The following is a 22,958-nucleotide window of genomic DNA, read 5'->3' as shown; positions in this document are numbered from 1 at the left end:
AACTTAGAAAGAGGATTTATTGAGCCTGCCAAACCCAAAGTGGCCGCTCCGGTCCTGTTCAGGGAGAAGAAGGATGGCTCTCTTTGCTTATTCGTGGATTATAGGTCTCTAAACACAATTAGTGAATGTAATGTATATCCCCTACCCCTAATGAAGAATATGCTATCCTACCTATCAAAAGGAAGGATTTTTACCAAACTAGACTTGAGAGAAGCATACTACTGCATTAGGATTAAGGAAGGAGACGAATGGAAGACTGTGTTCAATTGCCCAATGGGTTGCTACCAGTTCACAGTTCTGCCATTTGGACTGCAAGGAGCCCCCACAGTTTTTATGCAATTAATTAATAAAGTGCTAAGAGAGCACCTATATAAGGGGGTCCTGGTTTACCTAGATGACATCCTTCACTGAGACCAAAGAGGAACATGTTAACCTAGTCAGAGCAGTTCTGAAAAAGTTGCGGACTGCCCACCTATATGCTAAACTATCGAAATGTGAATTCCACCAGGAAAGAATAGACTACCTGGGGTATCGCATATCCCCAGAGGGCATCGAAATGGACCCTGAGAAAGTCAGGGCAGTATTAGAATGGGCACACACACACACACACACACACACACACACACACACACACACCTGCACACGGAAGCAATTGCAAAGTTTCCTGGGGTTTGCAAACTTCTACCGCCAGTTTATCCCTTCATTTGCCCAAACAGCCCTGCCATTCACAAACTTGTTGAAAATGAAGGGGGAGCGTCCCCAGTGAAACCCAGCCAGCCCCTGAAGTGGATAATGGAATGTCAAGCAGCATTTGAGAGGCTAAAGAGACTTTTTTCTGCCGAACCTGTCCTGAGACACCCAGATCCCGATAAACCTTTTATAATACAGGCAGACGCAAGCGATGTGGTGGTGGGAGCTGTATTATTACTTGAAAATGACAAGGGGGCATTGCAACCATGTGCATATACATCCAGGAAACTCACGGAGACAGAACAATGTTGGCCTGTGTGGGAAAAGGAGGCATATTCTGTGCAATGGTCATTACTTACATGGCGCCAGTTCCTTGAAGGAAATAAAATCCCCTTCCAGGTCTGGACAGAACACAAAAATTTGGAAGCTCTAAAAACACCCAGGAAACTCACTCCTAAGCAAGCCCGCTAGTCCCAACATTTTCACTGATTCAGTTTCAGTCTCAAACACTTACCGGGGGGGGGAGAATTTCTTGGCGGATGCATTATCTCACATGCCCCAATATAATAGCACACAGGTCACTGACTCTAAACCACTCATGCCCAAACAACAACTGGCAGCACTGGTCGCCACCAGGACCCAAGCAAAAATGAAGCCGCAGGTGGATAGCCAAACTGGAATAGAATTCCGAAAGTCTTTGGAAACTGATGAATGGTTCCAGTAAAATAGACATATGTGCACAATTAAAGATGGACTACCTTCGGTGGGTGAGAAGTTATACATACCTGCCACCCAGAGGATCAATTTCATGCAGCTGTGCCATGATACAAAATCAGCAGGACACTTTGGCTTTGTAAAAACCTTACACTTAAGTAAAAGGCAATTTTGGTGGCCATCCATGAAAAAGGACATAGAAAGCTATGTGGGCAGCTGTCAAATTTGTGCGACGGCTAAGAGGCTGCAAGGGAAGTCGCCAGGACTGTTACAACCGGTGGCGAACCCCTCAGCCCCATGGAAAGAAATAGCCATGGATTTTATAGTGGAATTAACCAGAAAGCAATGGGAACACTGTAGTCTGGATGGTCACGGACTTGTTTTCCAAACAAGTGCACTTCATCCCTTGCCAAAAGATCCCCACCGCAAAAGCCTTAGCAAAACTTTTCGTGCAGCATATTTACAGATTGCATGGGGCACCACAAAGGATCATATCTGATGGGGTGCAATTTATGTCGGCATTTTGGAAAGAACTTTTATCCCTTTTAGGAACCACCCAAGGACTGACTTCTAGTCATCATCCTCAATCGAATGGTCAATGTGAAAAACTAACTCAGTACTTGAGCAATATTTAAGATGCTTTATTAATTTCCAGAAAACAAACTGGACGGACCTACTGCCTTTCGCAGAAGTGGCATATAATAATGCAGTCCACTCCAGCACAGGTTACACTCCTTTTCAAGTAGCTATTAGTCAAAATTTCAACCCCATGCCAGAACTAACCCCAAACAAACCGGTTATTCCCAAACTGAAGGAATGGATTGCTCAATTACAAAGCATCTGGCCAATCGTTATGAAAGCTTTAGATGAAACTAGGCAAGCATACAAGACACAGGCGGACAAAAAAAGAGTCGATCCCAAACCATTCAGGGTGGGAGAGATGGTATATTTATCCACAAAATACCTTAAATCACTACAACCCTGTAAAAAACTCGGACCAAAATATATTGGACCTTTTCCAATTAAAAGAATAATAAACCCAGTAACAGTTGAATTAGGACTACCCAAAATTCTTAGGCAGATACACCCAATTTTTCACTGCAGTTTACTAAAAAGAGAACAACAGTCACCCCTACGAACAAAAACCCCACCACCTCCCATCATGGTGGAAGGAGAACAACACTTCGAGGTGAAGGAAATCCTGGATTCTAGGAAACACCATGGAGCAATTCAATATCTAGTAGCTTGGAAACTCCTCCCCTCCTCAGAAAATGAGTGGGCCAATAAACATCACATTAGAGCACCAAAGTTGCTTAAGAAGTTTCATACAGAATATCCTAACAAACCGGGCTAACATTTATATTTTATTTCCTCCACAGGTGGACCTATCTCTTTTTTAAGGAGAGCAGATTGTCAGAATCCATTTATATTCCATTTCTAACCCCCTATCTGTGCAAATCTAAATCTCACCCCCTTACTGGATTCTGCCATTCCCAAGGAGGGGAAGAGAAGATGTTAATTGGACATCCCTATCCACTAGATGCAAGGTTGTTTATTCAGCCTGCCTGGGGGCCATCATCAAAGACCAGGGAAAGAACCTTTGAACTGAAAAGAACAAAGAAAGAGGGGTGGGATTCTGGTTTGTATCTCTGATTGGAATTTGAAGGGGAGGAAGCAAATGTTGTAAATGCATGAAGTTTCTCTTTTCCCATGAAAGGTTTTGACACATGAAACTTAACTGATCCGGGACTGACCAAATGGACTGAGGGGAGGGGATTTTACTCGGAGACACTTTAAAAGTATCAATCTGTGACAGTTTCCAGATCCTATCTAGATTATCCACTGTCAATCATGTTTTAGTAAAAGTTCCTGCTTGGACAATCCTGTCTCCAAGAGTTGTTCTTTCCTAAGATGTGGATTGGGGTGGGTCCTGACACTGTTTAACAAACCCGTACTGTCTACTAGTTATAATTTTATTTATTTCTAGATGTTCTACAGATCTGGGGGGGGGGTTCCCAAGTATTGATGTTAGGCTGATTGGTCTGTAGTTTCCTGGGTCTGTTTTTTTTTCTTCTTTTTTTGAAGTTGGGAACAACATCAGCTCTTTTCCAATACTCAGGTAATTCTTTGGTGTTCCAGGATTTTTCAAAGGTATGGTACAATGGTTCTGAGATAACATCTGCCAGTTCCTTCTGTACTCTGGGATGTAATCCACCAGGTCCTGATGATTTATATTCCTCAAGATCAGACAAGTGTTCTCTTACCATTTTTTGCCTATTTTAATTTTTATTTCTAGTCTGTCTTTTACAGTTATGATTTTGGTAGGCTGGGTTATAGTTTCTTTTTGTGTAAAGACTGATGCAAAGAATGAGTTAAGCAGCTCTGCTTTCTCCCTATGCCATGGTGGCGAACCTATGGCACACATGCCACAGGTGGCACGCAGGTTCAATCAATCAATTTCAACCTCACAGGGAAAAAAAGAACTTGCAAAGTTGGAATTGCTTGATTGAACTTTTAGTCCCACACAGTGGCGGAGGAAGTGATGCATTGGAGCTGGAAAAAAGGTGCCGTGGGGGGACTGTCGGGAGCAGGGTGCTCCATGTGAGGGGTGGGGCAGGGCCTGTTGCTTCCCTCCCCCTGCCAGACACCTGCCAAAGCCGTGCAGGGTAAGGTTGCCACCCCACCCAAATGCCCTCGCCTCCCCTAAGTGTTTTTTTTTTTTACTAATCTGCCTTTCAGGTGCATTCCGGTTCTCCTTTCGCTTCTCAGCCTTCGCCACATTTGTGGGACAAAAAAAAAAGTTCCATAAGACTTTTTAACTTCTCGCGAGATCTCTGGTGGTTTTTCAGGATGCTTCTTCATGGTAGCAGAAGTGGTACAACTTTTTACATAACTCTCAATGCCCTTGTCATTCTTGGCCACCAAAACTGCCTGTGCACTAGTTGCAATGTTTGTAAAAATCCAAAGTGACCCGCTTGCTTAGCATGATGACTCTGTTGCAAACACTTGGAGTCTGAGGCCTTGAGGGAGGTATAACTTAGAACATTTCCAAACTAATCCCCCCCTTAAAGTCAATATAGTTTTGTTATCTTTAAACCAGGCATCAGTCTCTAACTTCTTCAATTCCTTTAGCGATCAATCGTCAGGACCAACAGGGTGTGTCTGTGCAATCTGGTTGTTATTTGGGAAGCGGATTGTGTTAGAGGAATAATGGAGTTAATTACTTCCTCTCGGTTCCTCTTGAACTTGGGCATTCTAGACAAGGCATCAGCCAAAAAGTTCTTGCCTCCAAAAAATACTTTAAAGTGAAATTAAAATGAATGAAGTATTTAGCCCATCGAACTTGCGTGGGATATAATTTGCAGGGATCTTGAGAGCCTCCAAATTTTTGTGATCAGTCCATACCTCAAGAGGTATTTTTTCCCCCTCCTCCAAGAAATGATGCCATCTCAGCAAAGCCCAACGAACTGCAAAAGCCTCTTTCTCCCAAACTGCCCACCTCTTCTCAGTCTCAGTTAATTTCTGGGAAATGTAAGCGCAAGGTTGTAATCTCTCCACTGTGATTTTTTTTTAAAAGAACAGCACCCATGGCCACGTCACTTGCATCAGCTTGGATGAATTGTTGTTCGGGGTCAGGGTGTTTAAAGATTGGTTCAGCTGCAAAGAGTCGCTTTAATTTTTTGAATGCTGCCTGGCACTCTAATGACCATTGCAGTGGCTGACAAAGTTGGGATTTCCCCCCGCTTTGCCTGTTTTGAGTAAATCTGATTGGATGGGAGGCAGCTCGAATCTTGGCAGGGCCACCTGCACCTGCTGCTGAGCTTGGGCAGCTTGCTGGTCCTGGGGATGTGGATGAACCACTCTCCAAACTTCTCTTGGCTGGGCTTTGTCATTGGCATCCTGAGGCCATGGCAACGGGCTTGGCTGGGATACAGGGCTTGGTATCGCAGCTGGTTGGGGGGTGAGCAAAGTAGCACAGGCTCCGGCAGTTGGGCTGGAACTCCAGCAAAGGGGAGGTTGAAATGGGTAGTTTTTGGCATTTCTCCCCACAGCACACACCTCCTGGGCAACAGGAATCGTATCTTTTACTTCCAGCTGGCCGAACGTCTCCTTCAGCTGTTCGAGCAAGGGGCTGTGGACTGCTGACTGAAATCTTCACTCTCCAGAGTCATCCCATCCCATCGAGCCCTTTCCTTTCTTTCCGTCCACAGATGAAGAACCCTGGGATGGCAGCAATAAAAGTTCCTCTCCAGCGGTTACAGGAGTGCTCCTGCGCTAGGGGCAGCCTCGGCTTGGAAGAGGTCTACTAAGGTAGTTCCTTCCTGCGGTACCAGTTTCCCAGGTTGGATCAAAGTGGTTTTTGGCTGAGCCTCTGCTAGTGATACCTTCTCAATCGCTGGAGTGCCAGCCTGTGCACTGACAGCCTGAGTCCTGTTGCCTCTAGCAACTGTTTCAAGTTTCTCCTCCATCTTGAGTCTTCACTGAGTCTTTACCGCTCTCCCAAAAGTGTGTGGGTAGGCGGTCGGGGCCCAACACCCCAAAAACTAAGTTTTTAGGTGACTTGGTTTAATGTCATGGTTCCAACAGACAGAGACAAATAAAGCAGAATTCCGAGGCTTGCAAATTCCTCAAAGAACATGTTTATTGATACAAAGTATCAGCATCTCAAAAGTGAAAACAAGTCTGAATACACAGGTAACAATCCCCAATACAAAGTTAAGAAATCCCATCCCTCAAGCTATGAAAGCTACTATGTTCTCCAATACAACTTCTTGGCAGGCTTTTCACAAAACACCCAGCCTGCAGTCCCGGGAGCAGCCAATAACCTTGGTTCCCATGGGAGGAAGTCTGTTTTGTCTAGAGAAGCACTTGGTAAACCCCCCTCCCTCCATGCTATGTGTCAGCAGAAAATGAGTAGGGAAAATGGCTGCAGCCAAGCTTGTTTTTCAAAGTTGACAATACCAGCAAATAGGCCAAATCTGCAGATGAATTCAGGAAAGCTAAGGCTCAGAATGAAGTAAGACTTGCAACAAATGTCAATAATAATACTTATAATAATAATATTTCTTTGAATATGTAAGAAACAAGAAAAAAGTCAAGGAAACAATCAGTCTACTAATGAGAGAAGATAGCAAGGAAGTAACAGGCAATAGAGAGAATGCATAGCTGCTTCATTAATTCTTTGCATCTGTCCTCATGCAAAAAGAAAAAAAATAGCCTGACTTACTAAAAACAGAGCCATAAAAGACAGACTAGGAATACAAATTAAAATAAGCAAAAAAAATGGTAAGAGAACATCTGTCCACTCTAGACAAGTTCAAATCACCAGGACCTGATGGATTACATTCCAGAATTCTAATAGAGCTGGCAGATGTGATCTCGGAACCATTGAATCTTTCAAAGATCTTGGCACACCAGGGAAGTACCAGAAGACTGGAAAAAGTTGATATGGTTCCCATCTTCAAAAAGTGAAAAAAAGGAGTTGCAACAGCAAAGGGTCAGAGATGAAGGGTATTTTTGTGTTGTTTTATATTTATTTACTTATTTAACCATCAAATCTATGTGGCTGCCCATCTCACAAGAAGAGACTTTTTTGTTTAACTGCTGTGAAAGGAAGATTGAATCAGGCAGTGATTAGAATTAGGCTGAAGTCATCATGCTTAAAAAAAGGAAACAACACCAGAAAAGGCAAAGTAAAAGAAAATGATATCTTTGCACTAATATTGATCAGCAAGAGAGAAAGAGGATTATCTATTAGTAACTGATATGCATTGCTGTGATTGGCATCTGCCTGCCGCAAATGGTGGCACCGGCGTGATGAGCCATGGGATCTGCTGCCATGAGCAGTGACACCGGCATAATGTGCCACGTGGCCTGCCATGAATGGTGGCACCGGCACAATGAGCCATGCAATCTGCTGTGAGCGGTGGCACTGGCACAATGTGCCCTGCAGCCTCCTGCCATGAACGGTGGCACCAGCATGATGTGCCCTGCGGCCTTGTGCCGTGAGCAGTGGCACTGTAGTGTTGAGCCATGGGGTCTGCTGCCATGAGTAGCAGCACCAGTACGATGCACCACACAGCTTCCTGCTATGGGTGGCAGCACAGGGGCAACAAGCCATGCGGCTTCCTGCCATGAGCAGCGGCACCAGGATGACGCGATGCGTGGCCTCCAAGTGGTGGCACTGGCAGCACCGGCACAATGTGCCATGCAGCTTCCTGCCACAGACAGCAGCACAGGCGTAACGAGCAGCGGGACCAGCATGATGCAATGCATGGCCTCCTGCGAGCAGTGGCACTGGTGTGATGAGGCATATGGCCTGCTGTGAGTACTGGCTCAATGCATCACATGGCATCTGGCTGCAAGTGGGTGCAGAAGAACTCGGGCAGCTGTGTGACAGGTGTCAGGCTGTAGAAGGCTTGGCTGCAGCAGACCTAAGGGAAATGGGTGCGGGGCCCATAGGGCAGCTTCACTCCTGCTGTAGCTTGATTCGCCTCGCCCCAAACTTAGGGCTTACTTTGGGGATAGGGCTTATATTAGGCACACATGTAAAAATCAAGCTAGGGCTTATTTTCGGGAAAGGTCTTATTTTGGGGAAAACATGGTCCGTCACCAGGACCAGAGGTTTTGTCTTCTGAGGTTTCAGACTCATGCTGGAGCCCATCTTCAAGAAACTTCTCTCTAGCAGAGTGTTTGCTGTTCTGTGTGTGGTATTTATAGTGCCTGTTGTATGTGTGGTATTTTAGATGTTGATTTGGGTGTGTTGATGGCTGGCTATGTCTTTAGCTGTCGTTTGTGTTGCCTAGCCCTCGCCTTCTAAGTACTTGATAAGCTGGTGGTAAATCAGCACTCTGACTGAAGAAGGTTCTTGGATGAGAAGCAAAATATCTTCAAGGAAAAAACAAAATCCAGTTGCCTTCTGAAAAAGTACCTTTGAGGCAGGGAAGAGAGAAAATCTGAACTCAATCTCTTCCACTAGTTTTATTTGGAGAGGAGATTTCAGGGATCAAGGATAGGAGGCATTTTTATTGTGGTCCACCATGGCCTCTTAACAAACAATACAGACTTAATTTTCTGTAGTGCTTTAGGCTTCATGCTGTAAAAAGACAAAAGATTCCTTTAAAATAGGGGCGGGGTATTTCCTGCAATAGAGATTTGAAGACTGGCTTGAATACGTCCCCCCAAAAGTATAGAGCAGGGGTCGGCAACCGGAAAAAGGGAAAGAGCCACTCAGAACCGGTTCCATCACACAAACAAAAAAGTGGGAGCCGCAAAACGTACGCGTGCATGTGTCCACTCACACGCATGCACAAAAAACATTTTGTGCATGCGCAAAATGGGAGGCACCTGCGCAGCGACGGGTCTCCCCTTTGGAGACGAACGCAGCAGGTCTCCGAACAGGACGGCGGCAGCTTGGGAGACGTGCACGCGCACTCTCCAAACTGCGGCCATCCCGTTTGCACAGCTGCCGCGTTCGTCCATGTTTGACGAACGCAGCAGGTCTCCGAACAGGACGGCGGCGGCTTGGAAGAGGTGCGCGCGCACTCTCCAAACCCCCGCCGTCCCGTTTGCACAGCTGCCGCGTTCGTCCATGTTTGACAAACGCGGCAGGTCTCCAAACAGGACAGCGGTGGCTTGGGAGAGGTGCACGCGCACTCTCCAAACCGCCGCCGTCCCGTTTGCACAGCTGCCGCGTTTGTCCATGTTTGACGAACGCGGCAGGTCTCCGAATGGGACAGTGGCGGTTTGGAGAGGTGCGTGCGCACCTCCGCCCTTCGGAAAGGTGCGCGCACACCTCTCGGAATGGGCGCTGCCACTCTCCATTTGGAGAGGTGCGTGCGCACCACTGCCCGTTCGAAGAGGTGCGCACGCACCAGGCGACTGGGAGCCGCAGGAGATGGCTCAAAGAGCCGCATGCGGCTCTGGAGCCGCGGGTTGCCATCCTGTGGTATAGAGGAACAGCATGTAAACAGTGGAGGAAAAATGAAAGAGAGAAGGTTATTCTAAATGGTTTTTATATAACTTTTGTATATATTTTTTCCTTTCTTTTAAAAGAAAATATTTCATTACTGTATCACATTAAAGAACAATTTTAAATATTTATAAAATATTGATTGCAACTGTCAATTATCAATGAGTACTGTGTTTATATTATTGATTTAAGCATATATGGGAAGGACTACTTTGTATAATGGTTGAGACATCAGGCTAGAAACTAGAAGACAGTGAGTTCTAATTCTGTCTGAGGCACAAAGTCAACTGTATAACTTGGACCAGTCACTCGGCCATGGAGAGCAGGTAATGGCAATCAACTTCTGAAAAATGTTGCCAAGAAAATGGCAGGGGAGTCAAAATTAACTTGAAAGAACACATTTTCTATGTGTATTTAACAAACTTTATACATTCTTCATTTTGCCTGAGAAACCATAAAGATTTTAACATGTTACTATTACATGTTTTTGCAATTTAGTAATATGTTCATCCCCTTCATGGATTACTGCCTTGTCGTGGCGAAGGGGCTTGCATAATTCAATGAAGCTATGAGCTATGCCGTGCAGGGCCACCCAAGATGGAAAGGTCATAGCAGAGAGTTCTGACAAAACGTGATCCACTGGAGAAGGAAATGGCAACCCACTCCAGTATCTTTGCCATGAAAACCCTATGGACAGTACCAAAAGGCAATACGATATGACGCTGGAAGATGATCCCCTCAGGTCAGAAGGCGTCCAATATGCTACTGGGGAAGAGCAGAGGGCTAGTACTAGTAGCACCAGAAAGAATGAAGCGACTGGGCCAAAGCCGAAAGGACGCTCAGCTGTGGATATCTCTGGTGGTGAAAGGAAAGTCCGATGCTGTAAAGATTCTTTCCCCATAGGAACCTGGAATGTAAGATCCATGAATCAAGGAAAGCTGGACGTGGTCAAACAAGAGATGACAAGACTAAACATCGATATCTTAGGTATCAGCGAACTAAAATGGACAGGAATGGGTGAATTTAATTCAGATGACCATCAGGTATACTACTGCAGGCAAGAATCCCTCAGAAGAAATGGAGTAGCCTTCATAGTCAATAAAAAAGTAGGAAAAGCAATACTGGGATACAACCCTCAAAATGACAGAATGATCTCAGTTCGAATCCAAGGCAAACCATTCAATATCACAGTAGTCCGAGTCTATGCCCCAACCACCGGTGCTGAAGAGGATGAAATTGACCAGCCCTACAGCACCTTATAGAACTAACACCCAAAAATGATGTCCTTATCATCATGGGAGATTGGAATGCTAAAGTAGGAAGCCAAAAGATAACTGGAATAACAGGCAAGTTTGGCCTTGGAGTACAAAATGAAGCCGGGCACAGGCTGATAGAATTTTGTCAAGAGAATACGATGGTCATAGCAAACACTTTTCCAACAACCCAAGAGACGGCTTTACACATGGACATCACCAGACGGTCAATACAGAAATCAGATTGACTATATGCTCTGCAGCCAAAGATGGAGAAGCTCTATACAGTCAGTAAAAACAAGACCAGGATCTGACTGTGGCTCAGACCATGAGCTTCTTGTTGCAAAGTTAAGGCTTAAATTAAAGAAAGTAGGGAAAAGCGCTAGGCCAGTCAGGTATGAATTAAATCATATCCCTGTTGAATATACAGTAGAGGTGACAAATAGATTTAAGGAATTGGATCTGATAGACAGAGTGCCTGAAGAACTATGGACAGAGGTTCGCAACATTGTACAACAGGTAGCAACCAAAACCATCCCAAAGAAAAAGAAATGCAAGAAAGCAAAATGGCTGTCTGAGGAAGCTTTGCAAATAGCTGAGGAAAGGAGGGAAGCGAAAGGCAAGGGAGAAAAAGAAAGATATGCCCAATTAAATGCAGAATTCCAAAGAATAGCTAGAAGAGATAAGAATGCCTTCTTAAATGAACAATGCAAAGAAATAGAAGAAAACAATAGGATAGGGAGGACCAGAGATCTCTTAAGAAAAGTTGGAGAGATGAAGGGAATGTTTCATGTAAAAATGGGCATAATAAAGGACCTAAATGGCAGGGACCTGACAGATGCAGAAGAGATTAAGAAGAGGTGGCAAAATTACACAGAATAACCATACAAGAACGAGCTTAACATCCCTGATAACCACCATGAGGTGGTCACTGACCTCGAGCCAGACATCCTAGAATGTGAAGTGAAGTAGGCCTTAGGAAAGCTGAGCAATAACAAAGTCAGTGGAGGTGACAGTATTCCAGCTGAGCTATTCAAAATTTTAAAAGACGATGCAGTAAAAGTGCTACACTCAATTTGCCAGCAAATTTGGAAAGTTCAACAGTGGCCACAGGATTGGAAAAGATCAGTTTACATTCCAATTCCAAAGAAAGTCAGTGTGAAAGAATGTTCAAACTATCACACCATTGCACTCATTTCTCATGCTAGTAAAGTTATGCTTAAAATTCTACAAGCTAGACTCCAGCAGTATGTGGATGGAGAACTACCAGAAGTACAGGCAGGATTTCGAAGAGGCAGAGGAACTAGAGATCAAATTGCTAACATACGCTGGATCATGGAGAAAGCTAGAGAGTTCCAGAAAAACATCTAATTCTGCTTCATTGACTATGCTAAAGCCTTTGATTGTGTGGATCATAACAAACTGTGGCAAGTCCTTAAAGAGATGGGCATACCAGACCATCTTATTTGTCTCTTGGGAAACCTATATGCAGGCCAAGAAGCAACAGTGAGAACTGGACACGGAACCACTGACTGGTTCAAAATTGGGAAAGGAGTCCGGCAAGGCTGTATACTGTCGCCTTGCCTATTTAACTTATATGCAGAGCACATCATGAGAAAGGCAGGGCTAGATGAATCAAAAGTTGGAATTAAGATTGCCGGAAGAAACATCAACAACCTAAGATAGGCAGGTGATACCACTCTAATGGCAGAAAGTGAAGAGGAACTAAAGAGCCTCTTGTTGCGAGTGAAGAAGGAGAGTGCAAAACTTGGGTTGAAACTAAACATTAAGAAAACCAAGATCATGGCATCTGGCCCTCTCAATTCCTGGCAAATAGATGGGGAAGAAATGGAGGTAGTGACAGATTTTATTTTCCTGGGCTCCAAGATCACTGCAGATGGGGACTGTAGCCAAGAAATTAAAAGATGCTTGCTCCTTGGGAGGAAAACCATGGCAAATCTAGACAGCACACTAAAAAGCAGAGACATCACCCTGTCAACAAAAGTGCGTATAGTCAAGGCTATGGTCTTCCCAGTTGCAATGTATGGCAGTGAAAGTTGGTCCATAAGAAAGGCTGAGTGCCAAAGAATTGAAGCCTTTGAACTATGGTGCTGGAGAAGACTCCTGCGAGTCCCTTGGACTGCAAGGCGATCAAACCGGTCAGTCCTAGAGGAGATCAACCCTGACTGCTCTTAGAAGGCCAGATCCTGAAGCTAAAACTCAAATACTTTGGCCACCTAATGAGAAGGAAGGAGTCACTGGAGAAGAGCCTAATGCTGGGAAAGATTGAGGGCAATAGAAAAAGGGGACGACAGAGAATGAGGTGGCTGGATGGAGTCACTGAAGCAGTAGGCGTGAGCTTAAATGGACTCCAGAAGATGGTAGAGGACAGGAAGGCCTGGAGGAACATTGTCCATAGGGTCACGATGGGTCGGACACGACTTCGCAACTAAGAACAACAACAAATATGTTCATATTGTGCACAATTTTTACATGGGAAAAGCTACACAAAACAATTCCAAAAATTAGAGGGAACATTGATCTTACTATCTGGTAGTTATGCATTGGTTCAGTTTCTACTTGCCACTGAGCAAATATGAAATACATCATATTAGAATCCACTATACTGTATTTTTGCTTATTGCAATTTTTTAATCAGCCTCTCCTGTTTAACGTATATGGTCAAACAGTAGTAGAAGACAGCATAATTGTTCTTAGTTATTTCTTCAGGAGCTCACAACAAAGGTGTAAATTCTTCAAATTACAATATGTAAATAGTAAAATAATAGTTTAAAAATTACCTATCGTTAGCAATAGCTTACTACTGGTTAGGTGCTACCAGTAACGTCTATTGCCATAGTTTAGAAAAACTCAGTTGCACTTTATATCATCCCAAGTTTATATTGATAAGAGAAAGAAAAGAAACTTTTCCCAGTTGTCTGCCTATAACATACTTTTAGTCTGTGGAATCTACCTTTTATTATGAATTAACAAATCCTGGTACAGAGAACATATAAAGGGACAATAAAGGAATTTAGATTTTGGAAATGTATTTTGAAAATCAGAATTGAGAGTCTTCAGTCTCTCCACACATAATGATATTTCTCTCATTTTGCATGCAACAATGTAAACATAACTATTTGTTGCTGTTAATTATTTCAGAAACGTTCTGATTTATAATTTTTATGGTAATATAGCTTTTTGTGTTAATTTGAGAGGTGGCTCATTTGCTTGAGTCATTGTGTGATATATTTTTCAAATTTCAGCATCTTGCAGAATTTTGTTTTCCACACTGGGAGCCATTGTCTGAACTTCAGTCTCCTAGAAACTGAGTTGAGGATAAATGCTGGCTAGAACATTAAAATTGAAACTAAAAATGGGAAGTGATAGAAATAATAAAATGGCCTCTACTATAAGGTTAACACAGAACTGAAATAATAGTGTGGTATAAATCATCTTTAAAAACCTTTGAGAGTATGGAATTTGCATGAATGAATTCTAAGCAAGAATACATAAGATAGTTATGTTTACATTGTTGCATGCAAAATTTAGATACTCTGATCAAATGATGTTTGACTCTCTGAATGGATGGAAGCAACATAACTACTGCAGAGTAAACATGATGTCTTTCTTCAAATGAATCTGTAAGACTTTCATATAGGATCTTTCACATTAGAAAGGCTAATAGGCACTTTATCCAGGATGTAGTTTAATGAGTGAGAGGGGATTGTATTGGCATTGTTGCTGGTGATTGAGTGAATGTGTTTGTGTCTGCCTTTCAGGTACACAGGTACAACTCCTTCACCACCGCCAGGTTCACACTATACATCTCCTTCAGAGAACATGTGGAACACAGGTGGCACCTACAACATGAACACAGGGATGGCTGTTGCTGGTATTGTATTCTTGCTTCTCGCTTCTAGGCTAAGATACTGTTTTCCATCCCACTTGATTATTTTGGGTCTAGAACATGAGCAATCAGGATTATCAATAGGATCCTGAAAGCCACAAGACTTCAACTTTGGCATCTTTCCATAAAGTAAAAGGATGGCCTTAAAGAGCTCAGTTCTCCTGAAAGGAGTGTTTTTAGGGTTCCTTTGCAGGAAGAATAATGCTGCTTGGGATATAGTTTTTTCTTCGAGGTAAGCTTAACACAAGTATGTTCCATTGGCATTATCACTATTCCTGGAAGAGTCTTGATTATGTTATGATAATGACTATGTAGTACATCACATTTGTGTCCTCCATTGAGGATAATATCCAGAGCAGAAGAAAAACTTCTTGTCTCTTACCAAGCAAATGCATAAAGTTGCTTTTTCTTATCATCTTTCCTCCTCCAGTTCCCAATCAACATTGACAGCAAGTCTTATTCTCCTGACTGGGAAATTAAAGTCAGACAGTCCTTGTCCACTGATGTTGTCAGCCACATCTGTGTTTTGTGTTATCACTTGTCTGCCATGCTTCTTCAGACTAGAATATAATTTTGTGCATTGACTTCTTATTTTACTGCCCTGCAACCATATACCTGGGTAGAAAAGCTTCCAGATTGGGCAGGAATAAACACCCCATTTAAGTGTGGCTTATAGAAAGAGTGTGGTGCTGCATCTGCACCTGCCTAAGAGACTCCTGTGTCTGTAGTGCTTTTTAAGTGTCCAAGTGTTCTTTTCTACATCAAAAGGGCTAAGCAGTTTTTGAAGATTTGTGTCTTGAATAGTGCCTTTCTCACATTTGACTCTATTCCTTTCTACTCTGCTGCAGGAATGCCCACAGCTTATGACCTCAGCAGCGTGATTGCCGGTGGCACTAATGTTGGCCACAACAACCTTATTCCTCTAGGTGAGTTTAATTGCATTATGCAGTATATTCTGGCTCAAAGAGGGAGTCTTAGGAAGCAGTCTCGGTGGCAGACCTGAAGAGTTCAGATCATCACTATCACCACAATATTGAGTCTTTGGGGCTTTACACCTGGCTCAACACTTGTAGGTAAGCCGTTTGGAAAGCTAATATATCCTGCTTCATCTAAGAACTCTCGTCTGAATGCCCGATAATGTGGGCCCTTGGCCACAGAATTATCTTTCCATTTTTTTTGACTTTGTGTTGTGCCACTGTTTCATTCTCTTCTGAGGAAAAAATGTACTCTGCTGCCTTAGAACTGAACATGAATTTAGTTCCAGAGTGCTGTTATTTTATAGTTTTCTGGTTTAGAAAAATAAGTTTTAAAATGGTTTAGTTTTAAATAATCTATTTCCATACAGTGTAATTGAACAAAAGTAACTGCAACATGTTTCATTGGGAAAGTATCTAAATTTGCTATTTGCATTAATATTGATAATTGAAAGTAGATAGATAGATAGATAGATAGATAGATAGATAGATAGATAGATAGATAGATAGATAGAAACTATTATGGCCAGAAGCCAGCAAATGTATTAGAGTAATTCTCATTGCCCCTATTTTTTCCGCTTGTGATCTCTGTGTTTTTGTATCTGGGTATCTACCAAGTTGGCCTCCCTGAATAAAAGAATATAATTTTTATTATGGCATAAACCAGAATTATAGATAGAAAAACATTAAAAATAAGTTAAAACAAAACAGGATAAAAAACAATGCAATTGGTGGTGGGTTCATCAGTAGGCAATCAAAATCTCCCTAATTTTACAAGCAATATAACCTGATTTCCCTGAAGAGTAATGGTGCCCTCGTGAAAACAGGATCTGCAGAAGAAACTTGTCAAACCTGGACTCCGCATGTTTAAATACCATCTACACGAATGGTATAGACTAGACCACAGGTCGGCAACCCGCAGCTCCAGAGCCGCATGCGGCTCTTTGAGCCGTCTCCTGCGGCTCCGTCGCCCAGTGCGCGCGCACCTCTTCGAACGGGCAGTGGTGCGCACGCACCTCTCCAAATGAAGAGTGGCACCGCCTGTTAGGAGAGGTGCGCGCGCACCTTTCCGAAGGGCGGAGGTGCGCGCACACTCTCCCATTTGCACAGCTGCCGCGTTTGTCCATGTTTGACGAACGCGGCAGGTCTCCGAACGGGACGGCGGCGGCTTGGGAGAGGTGCGCATGCACTCTCCAAACCCCCGCCGTCCCGTTTCCACAGCTGCCGCATTCGTCCATGTTTGACGAACGCAGCAGGTCTCCGAACAGGACGGCGGCGGCTTGGGAGAGGGGCGCGTGCACTCTCCAAACCGCCGCCATCCCGTTTGCACAGCTGCCACGTTCATCCATGTTTGACGAACGCGGCAGGTCTCCGAACAGGACGGCGGCGGCTTGGGAGAGGTATGTACGCACTCTCTAAACCGCCGCCGTCCCGTTTGCACAGCTGCCGCGTTCGTCCATGCGCACGCACTCTCCAAACCGCCGCCGTCCCGTTTGCAGAGCTGCCGCGTTTGTCCATGTTTGACAAACGCGGCAGGTCTCTGAACAGGACGGCGGCGGCTTGGGAGACGTGCACGTGCACTCTCCAAACCGCCGCCGTCCCGTTTGCACAGCTGCCGCGTTCGTCCATGTTTGACGAACGCGGCAGGTCTCCGAACAGGACGGCGGCGGCTTGGGAGACGTGCGCGCGCACTCTCCAAACCGCCGCCGTCCCGTTTGCACAGCTGCCGCGTTCGTCCATGTTTGACGAACGCGGCAGGTCTCCAAACAGGACGGCGGCGGCTTGGGAGAGGTACGTGCGCACTCTCTAAACCGCCACCATCCCGTTTGCACAGCTGCCGCATTCGTCCATGTTTGACGAATGCGGCAGGTCTCCGAACAGGACGGCGGCGGCTTGGGAGACGTGCGCGTGCACTCTCCAAACCGCCGCCGTCCCGTTTGCACAGCTGCCGCGTTCGTCCATGTTTGACGAACTCGGCAGGTCTCTGAACAGGACGGCGGCGGCTTGGGAGAGGTACGTGCGCACTCTCTAAACCGCCGCCGTCCCGTTTGCACAGCTGCCGCGTTCGTCCATGTTTGACGAATGCGGCAGGTCTCCAAACAGGACGGCGGCGGCTTGGGAGAGGTACGTGCGCACTCTCTAAACCGCCGCCGTCCCGTTTGCACAGCTGCCGCGTTCGTCCATGTTTGACGAATGCGGCAGGTCTCCGAACAGGGCGGCGGCGGCTTGGGAGAGGTACGTGCGCACTCTCTAAACCGCCGCCGTCCCGTTTGCACAGCTGCCGCGTTCGTCCATGTTTGACGAATGCGGCAGGTCTCCAAACAGGACGGCGGCGGCTTGGGAGAGGTACGTGCGCACTCTCTAAACCGCCGCCATCCCGTTTGCACAGCTGCCGCGTTCGTCCATGTTTGACGAACGCGGCAGGTCTCCGAACAGGACGGCGGCGGCTTGGGAGACGTGCGCGCGCACTCTCCAAACCGCCGCCGTCCCGTTTGCACAGCTGCCGCGTTCGTCCATATTTGACGAACGCGGCAGGTCTCCAAACAGGACGGCGGCAGCTTGGGAGAGGTACGTGCGCACTCTCTAAACCACCGCCATCCCGTTTGCACAGCTGCCGCATTCGTCCATGTTTGACGAACGCGGCAGGTCTCCGAACGGGACGGCACGCACCTCTCCAAAGGGGAGACCCGTCGCCGCGCAGGTGCCTCCCATTTTGTGCATGCACAAAGTTTTTTGCGCATGCGCGTGAGTGGACGCACGCGCGCACACTTTTTGCGGCTCCCACTTTTTTGTTTGTGTGATGGAACCAGTTCTGAGTGGCTCTTTTCCTTTTTCCGGTTGCCGACCCCTGGACTAGACAACATCACTGCAGAGCTCAGTGATTTAACAGAAAGTCCAAGAACTCCCAGTTCTTTTCAGTGGAATGGCTCGTTAGAATAGACTATTTCCCTAGTTGCAGGCATGTCAAACTCACAATGTCACGTAACATCGCGTGATATATTGGGACTTTTTACCCATTGCTGGCAATGGGGCGGGGTGGTTTTGGCGTGACGCATCCGGCTTGCAGGCTGGCAGTTTGACATGCCTGCCCTAGTGAATATCAGGATAATAGTCTATAGAAATCTAATAATACATAAACATTGTATTTGCGATTAGAATGAAAAGTAGCAAACCAGTACTGTTTCCTCTCAGAAAGGAAATCTCAAAGCTTTCCAGGCACCTAGTACACTCATGCTTTGGTTATATTAATATCTCTTGAGAAGTGAAACTCCAGCATAATCTTGAGAATAAAAGCGGTTATATATAATATTATATAGCAGGGTTCTTCAAACTTTGCCCTTTTATGACTTGTGGACTTCAATTCCCAGAATTCCTCAGCTAGGCACGCTGGCTAAGGAATTCTGGGAGTTGAAGTCCACAAGTCATAAAAGGGCCAAGTTTGAAGACCACTGATATACAGCCTTGAACTTAAAATGACTTTGCAGTAAGAACTTCTCCTGTCCTTTTGAATATTAGGTTTTATTAATGAACCTTGTCAGCAAAGTGGGTTTGAATCACTTTCTCCCATTTCTATCTGTTCTGGGGACTCTTTAGTAGAAATGGCACCTTGTAGTGTAAATGAATCAAGTGTGCCCCTTCTCCTGGTATTTGTGATAAATTGTTTCCAAAATAATTTGTTAGATACAGCTGTGGAGGACAGAGCTCCTAAATTATCAGCTAGAACATTAAAGACATGCTGCAGAATTTTGCCAAGAGATGGGAAGAAACAATGGAAACAAACGAATGGGAAGAAACATCCCCTCTATGGGGGATTATACCCTTGCAAATTCATTCAGCAATAGCCAAGAGAGCGCTGAATTTCAAGCCATTCCTTAAGGCAGGGGTTCCCAACCAGGGGTGGGTGGGTGCAAGATGATATTCCAAGGGGTGCAAAAACGGGTTTTCAAAATTATAGTGTATATGCATAATTTGTTGCCATTATTTCAAACTTTTGTAACGGGTGCAAGAATATTTCAGAAGCGTTCTAGGGGTGTGGGGTATAGAAAAGGTTGGGAGCTGCTGCCTTAAGGCATGCATAGTTAGATAAAATATTAATGCTGTAAGCACCAGTTTTAGAACTTACATGAATCATTGTATAATAACAAAAAATGTTTCTGTGATTTTCAAAGACGATAATAAAGAGTGCCTAACAAGTGCTCATAGGTCCTTTTGCACGTACCAGTTTGAAGAAGGCTGAATCTCTTCATCTGCTTGTCAATTCATGTTACATTTGGGAAAGAGTTCCCAAATATCTGCCAGGCATATTCAGGCCCGAGGTATTCCGCATGAGAAAGATTTAGGGTTGTTGGTTACACGGTGGAAACATGAAAAGATTTGCACATCTCAAACTTGCTGATATTAGCTTTGTATCAGATGAAATGAAATGTTTTTTAAAGGAAACTTTCTATTTGAGTTAATTTCCAAGGAGATCTCTATTGTTGATGGTTAGATCATCCTCACAGCCACCTGTGTTCTAGTGTTTTCTTAGGAACAAATTGTAACTGCTACTTTTGGTGTCAGAACAAGTAAGGCTATATATTCTGGAACACCCTTGGGATAGGACACTCCTGCTCCCTAACCCTCCAAATCCAATCTGCTTCTCCCCACATAATTCTATCAAGACTGTGTCTTCTTTGTCACGGTAGTTTATAATATTGCAACTACATGTAAGGGTAGATTCTTATGCCAAGCTGGAAAAGTGGTGTATCCAGAGAGGCTAGGGAGAGACTGTCAGCCATAGTAAGCCCAGCTTTAGATTTCTAAAATTCAGTATTCCAGTTGACCCTTCCCCTTTATCTTGTGAGAAATGGCTTGTGCTTGACCTTCAGGTAAATGCAGGAGAAAGAATTCTCAATTCCCAACTTCCATTCTTGTTTATGGTGACTCGCTGAGTTGTTAATCAGATGCAGAGTAAGAGATTAGACCTTTTGCACATGGCCTGTTTTTAGACTAGAAATGGGTGAGACATCTGTAATGTGTGTACTTGCAGATGATGGAAACATGTTAAAGGTGAAGTAGCCCCGTGTAGAGATTAGGCCTGTCTGAGTATTTTTCTTTTTTCCAAGCAGCCAACACTGGGATTGTCAATCACACCCATTCCCGGATGGGATCCATCATGAGCACAGGGATTGTCCAAGGTAAACCTGCCCTTGGGCTTCTTTGGAACTGAGGGGAAAGTGGCCCTGCGTGCTCTCTTCTCCTCTGTAGGATTTTGAACACTTTGGCTGAGAAAAGTAGTAGGCAGCATGTTGGGTTTGAGAAGGGGCAAATACTTTTACAGTACATTTTGAAACTGACATTATCCCTGAAATTGAAACTAAGCTAGATAAAATTCTAAATGGAATAAATTCTACTAGTTCATTTTGCCATCAGACCAGTTTGCATCAAGGCAGGTTTGGGGGTACTGTGGTTATTGACTGTTTTATTCTGGCTTGAGTTTTCAGGAGCAAGAGCCTGCTATCTTTGGTGCATAATGTGAACTAGAACTGAGCAGTTGAACCATTGGCATTTTGCCAGTCTTCTCCATGCAAAAGGGGCAGCAAGCTCTTCCTTATAGATGGAGCTCTAAAACAACATATCACCTCTTTATTATTTCTTACCCTACCCCTCCCATGGCATCAAATCTACATTTTGCCAGTTATATTACAAAATCTGATGTTTTGATTTTAAACTGAAGTTTGCTAGATCAGGAATGGATCTGGATTCACTTTTAGAAAATAGGTGGCTAGTTGTGCGTAGACTTTTTTGCTGAAAACTAGAATTCCTTCTGCTATCCAGCTAAATGCTTTTTTCTCCTGCTACAGGCTCATCTAGTGGTCAGAGTGGAGGACCTTCAACTGCTCATTACCCAGTCAACAGTCAATTCACTATGGGGGGACCAGCCATTTCTATGGCATCCCCCATGTCTATCACCACCAACACAATGCATTATGGGAGCTAAGAAACTCTCATCCCTGAACTGACAGCATCAGGAAACCAAATGAAGAAAAAGTTCTACTTCCCTGTCCACTATATCTAAACAGTGGGCAGTCAGTTCTCTGGATCTCTTCCGCCCTCCAGTAAGTTACCCAGAGATGGTCTAATCCTTACACAATAGAAGACAAAAACCCACTGGCTTAATAGCGGACTTGTATACAATTTTCATGAAATGTTGGAAATTTCAACTTGCTCAACCACGACCGAATTCCTGTGCTGTATTACAACCAATCATGTCAGTAATAGTATCGTTCTTCAGTCTGCCATGACTGATTGGCTTTAGGCACAGGTTGTAGATCTGAACTGCCTTAGGGTCTCCAACATGCTATAGGCAGCCCACCAACAATAGAAACTTGATCATTTATCACTACTCCCAGTAATTTAAATGAAGGGCCTGCAGATGGCTGTAGAACCGCATAGGTAAGAATCCAGCAGCATATCCATGTCTATTTCTTAGGCATCCCAGTCCCTGGGCTAGTGTTTGTTGCATTATTAAGACTTAGGAGGAAAGACAAAAGACGCATCAACTTCTTGGCTTTCAGAAAAGCTCCAGCATCTTACTGCTGTAAGTCTTGGGCCACGTGAAAAACATCAGAGATGAAAGATTGTTTTATGTGCCACAAGCATCTTATCAGCAGGTCTGATGATTGCCTGTCTCTTGGGAATATTGATGTAGCATCAAAGGGTTAAAAATTTAAAACACAAATGTACCAAAAATACTGTTGCTGGCTGAAAATGGTTTGTGTATCAATTTCCTGTTGGTCATTTTAAACCTAATCCCATTTTCTGGTCTGTTCTTAAGATGTGGCAGCAGCTATGATTAGCCCCTCCTTTCTCCTGGGCTGAAGTGGGTGCCAACTGGTTTAGTATGTAGACTTGTTTGCTTCTTGCCATGGTAGTCACCAGGAGACTAAATAGATTGGCAATTGTTATGGGGTCCCTTTGTAGTACTTTTATGTGTAATTTGTAACTTTTTTTTCCTTCTGAAGAGCCTCAAGTCAATGTTTCTGAAAGGACTTGACAAGCAACCATTTTACGGAGGAGAGAAGTGGTTTACTTAAGGCAATGTTCTTTGGGTCCCAATAGTGGCTGGATTGTGGGGAGGGGGTGGGAACATTCTGGAGAGCCTTCATAGCGGCTGGATTGTGGGTCTATAAAGCCAATTGTTGGGTCTGGCTAATCAGTGATTTTGTGACTATTGAATAAAATTGGGAGAGTTTTGAAGATCTGTTTGTAGTGGCTGGTTTCCCAATCCCAGGTTTAGATGAAACAGCTTAAAAGTTTATTCACATATTCACTGGACAGTCCTGTTTTGAAGCGCAGTTGAGAGAAGTGCATTCCCAGCACTTGAAGTGCTCCTCAAATGATTTGACTTTCCTTAAATTGCTAAAGAGCTGCCTGTTTGTCTCTTCCAGTCATAGTTAAGGAAA

The 22,958-nt window shown here is 44.4% G+C and overlaps 1 protein-coding gene across 7 annotated transcripts in view; it reads left to right on the top strand.

Annotated features, from left to right (window-relative positions):
- Positions 1–22,955, top strand: part of CARM1 (coactivator associated arginine methyltransferase 1) — a 156,639-nt gene extending 133,684 nt beyond the window's left edge. For 2 of the 7 annotated variants that reach the window (XM_083354471.1, XM_083354472.1), the window contains exons 13-16: positions 14,412–14,524; positions 15,388–15,465; positions 20,622–20,690; positions 21,357–22,955. In XM_083354471.1, the coding sequence (XP_083210597.1) occupies positions 14,412–14,524; positions 15,388–15,465; positions 20,622–20,690; positions 21,357–21,493 (397 nt within the window). In that variant the 3' untranslated portion in view covers positions 21,494–22,955. Of the gene's footprint in view, positions 1–2,783; positions 3,322–14,411; positions 14,525–15,387; positions 15,466–20,621; positions 20,691–21,356 lie in introns of those variants that run through there. The other 5 variants (XR_014491433.1, XR_014491435.1, XR_014491434.1 and 2 more) reach the window with 5 other exon arrangements.
- The last annotated feature ends 3 nt before the right edge of the window (positions 22,956–22,958 follow it).

The sequence above is a fragment of the Vipera ursinii genome (assembly GCF_947247035.1).
Source record: "Vipera ursinii genome assembly, chromosome: 2".
Taxonomy (NCBI): domain Eukaryota; kingdom Metazoa; phylum Chordata; class Lepidosauria; order Squamata; family Viperidae; genus Vipera; species Vipera ursinii.
Note: the sequence above shows the minus strand (reverse complement) of the source record. Positions and strands in the feature narration are given on the sequence as shown.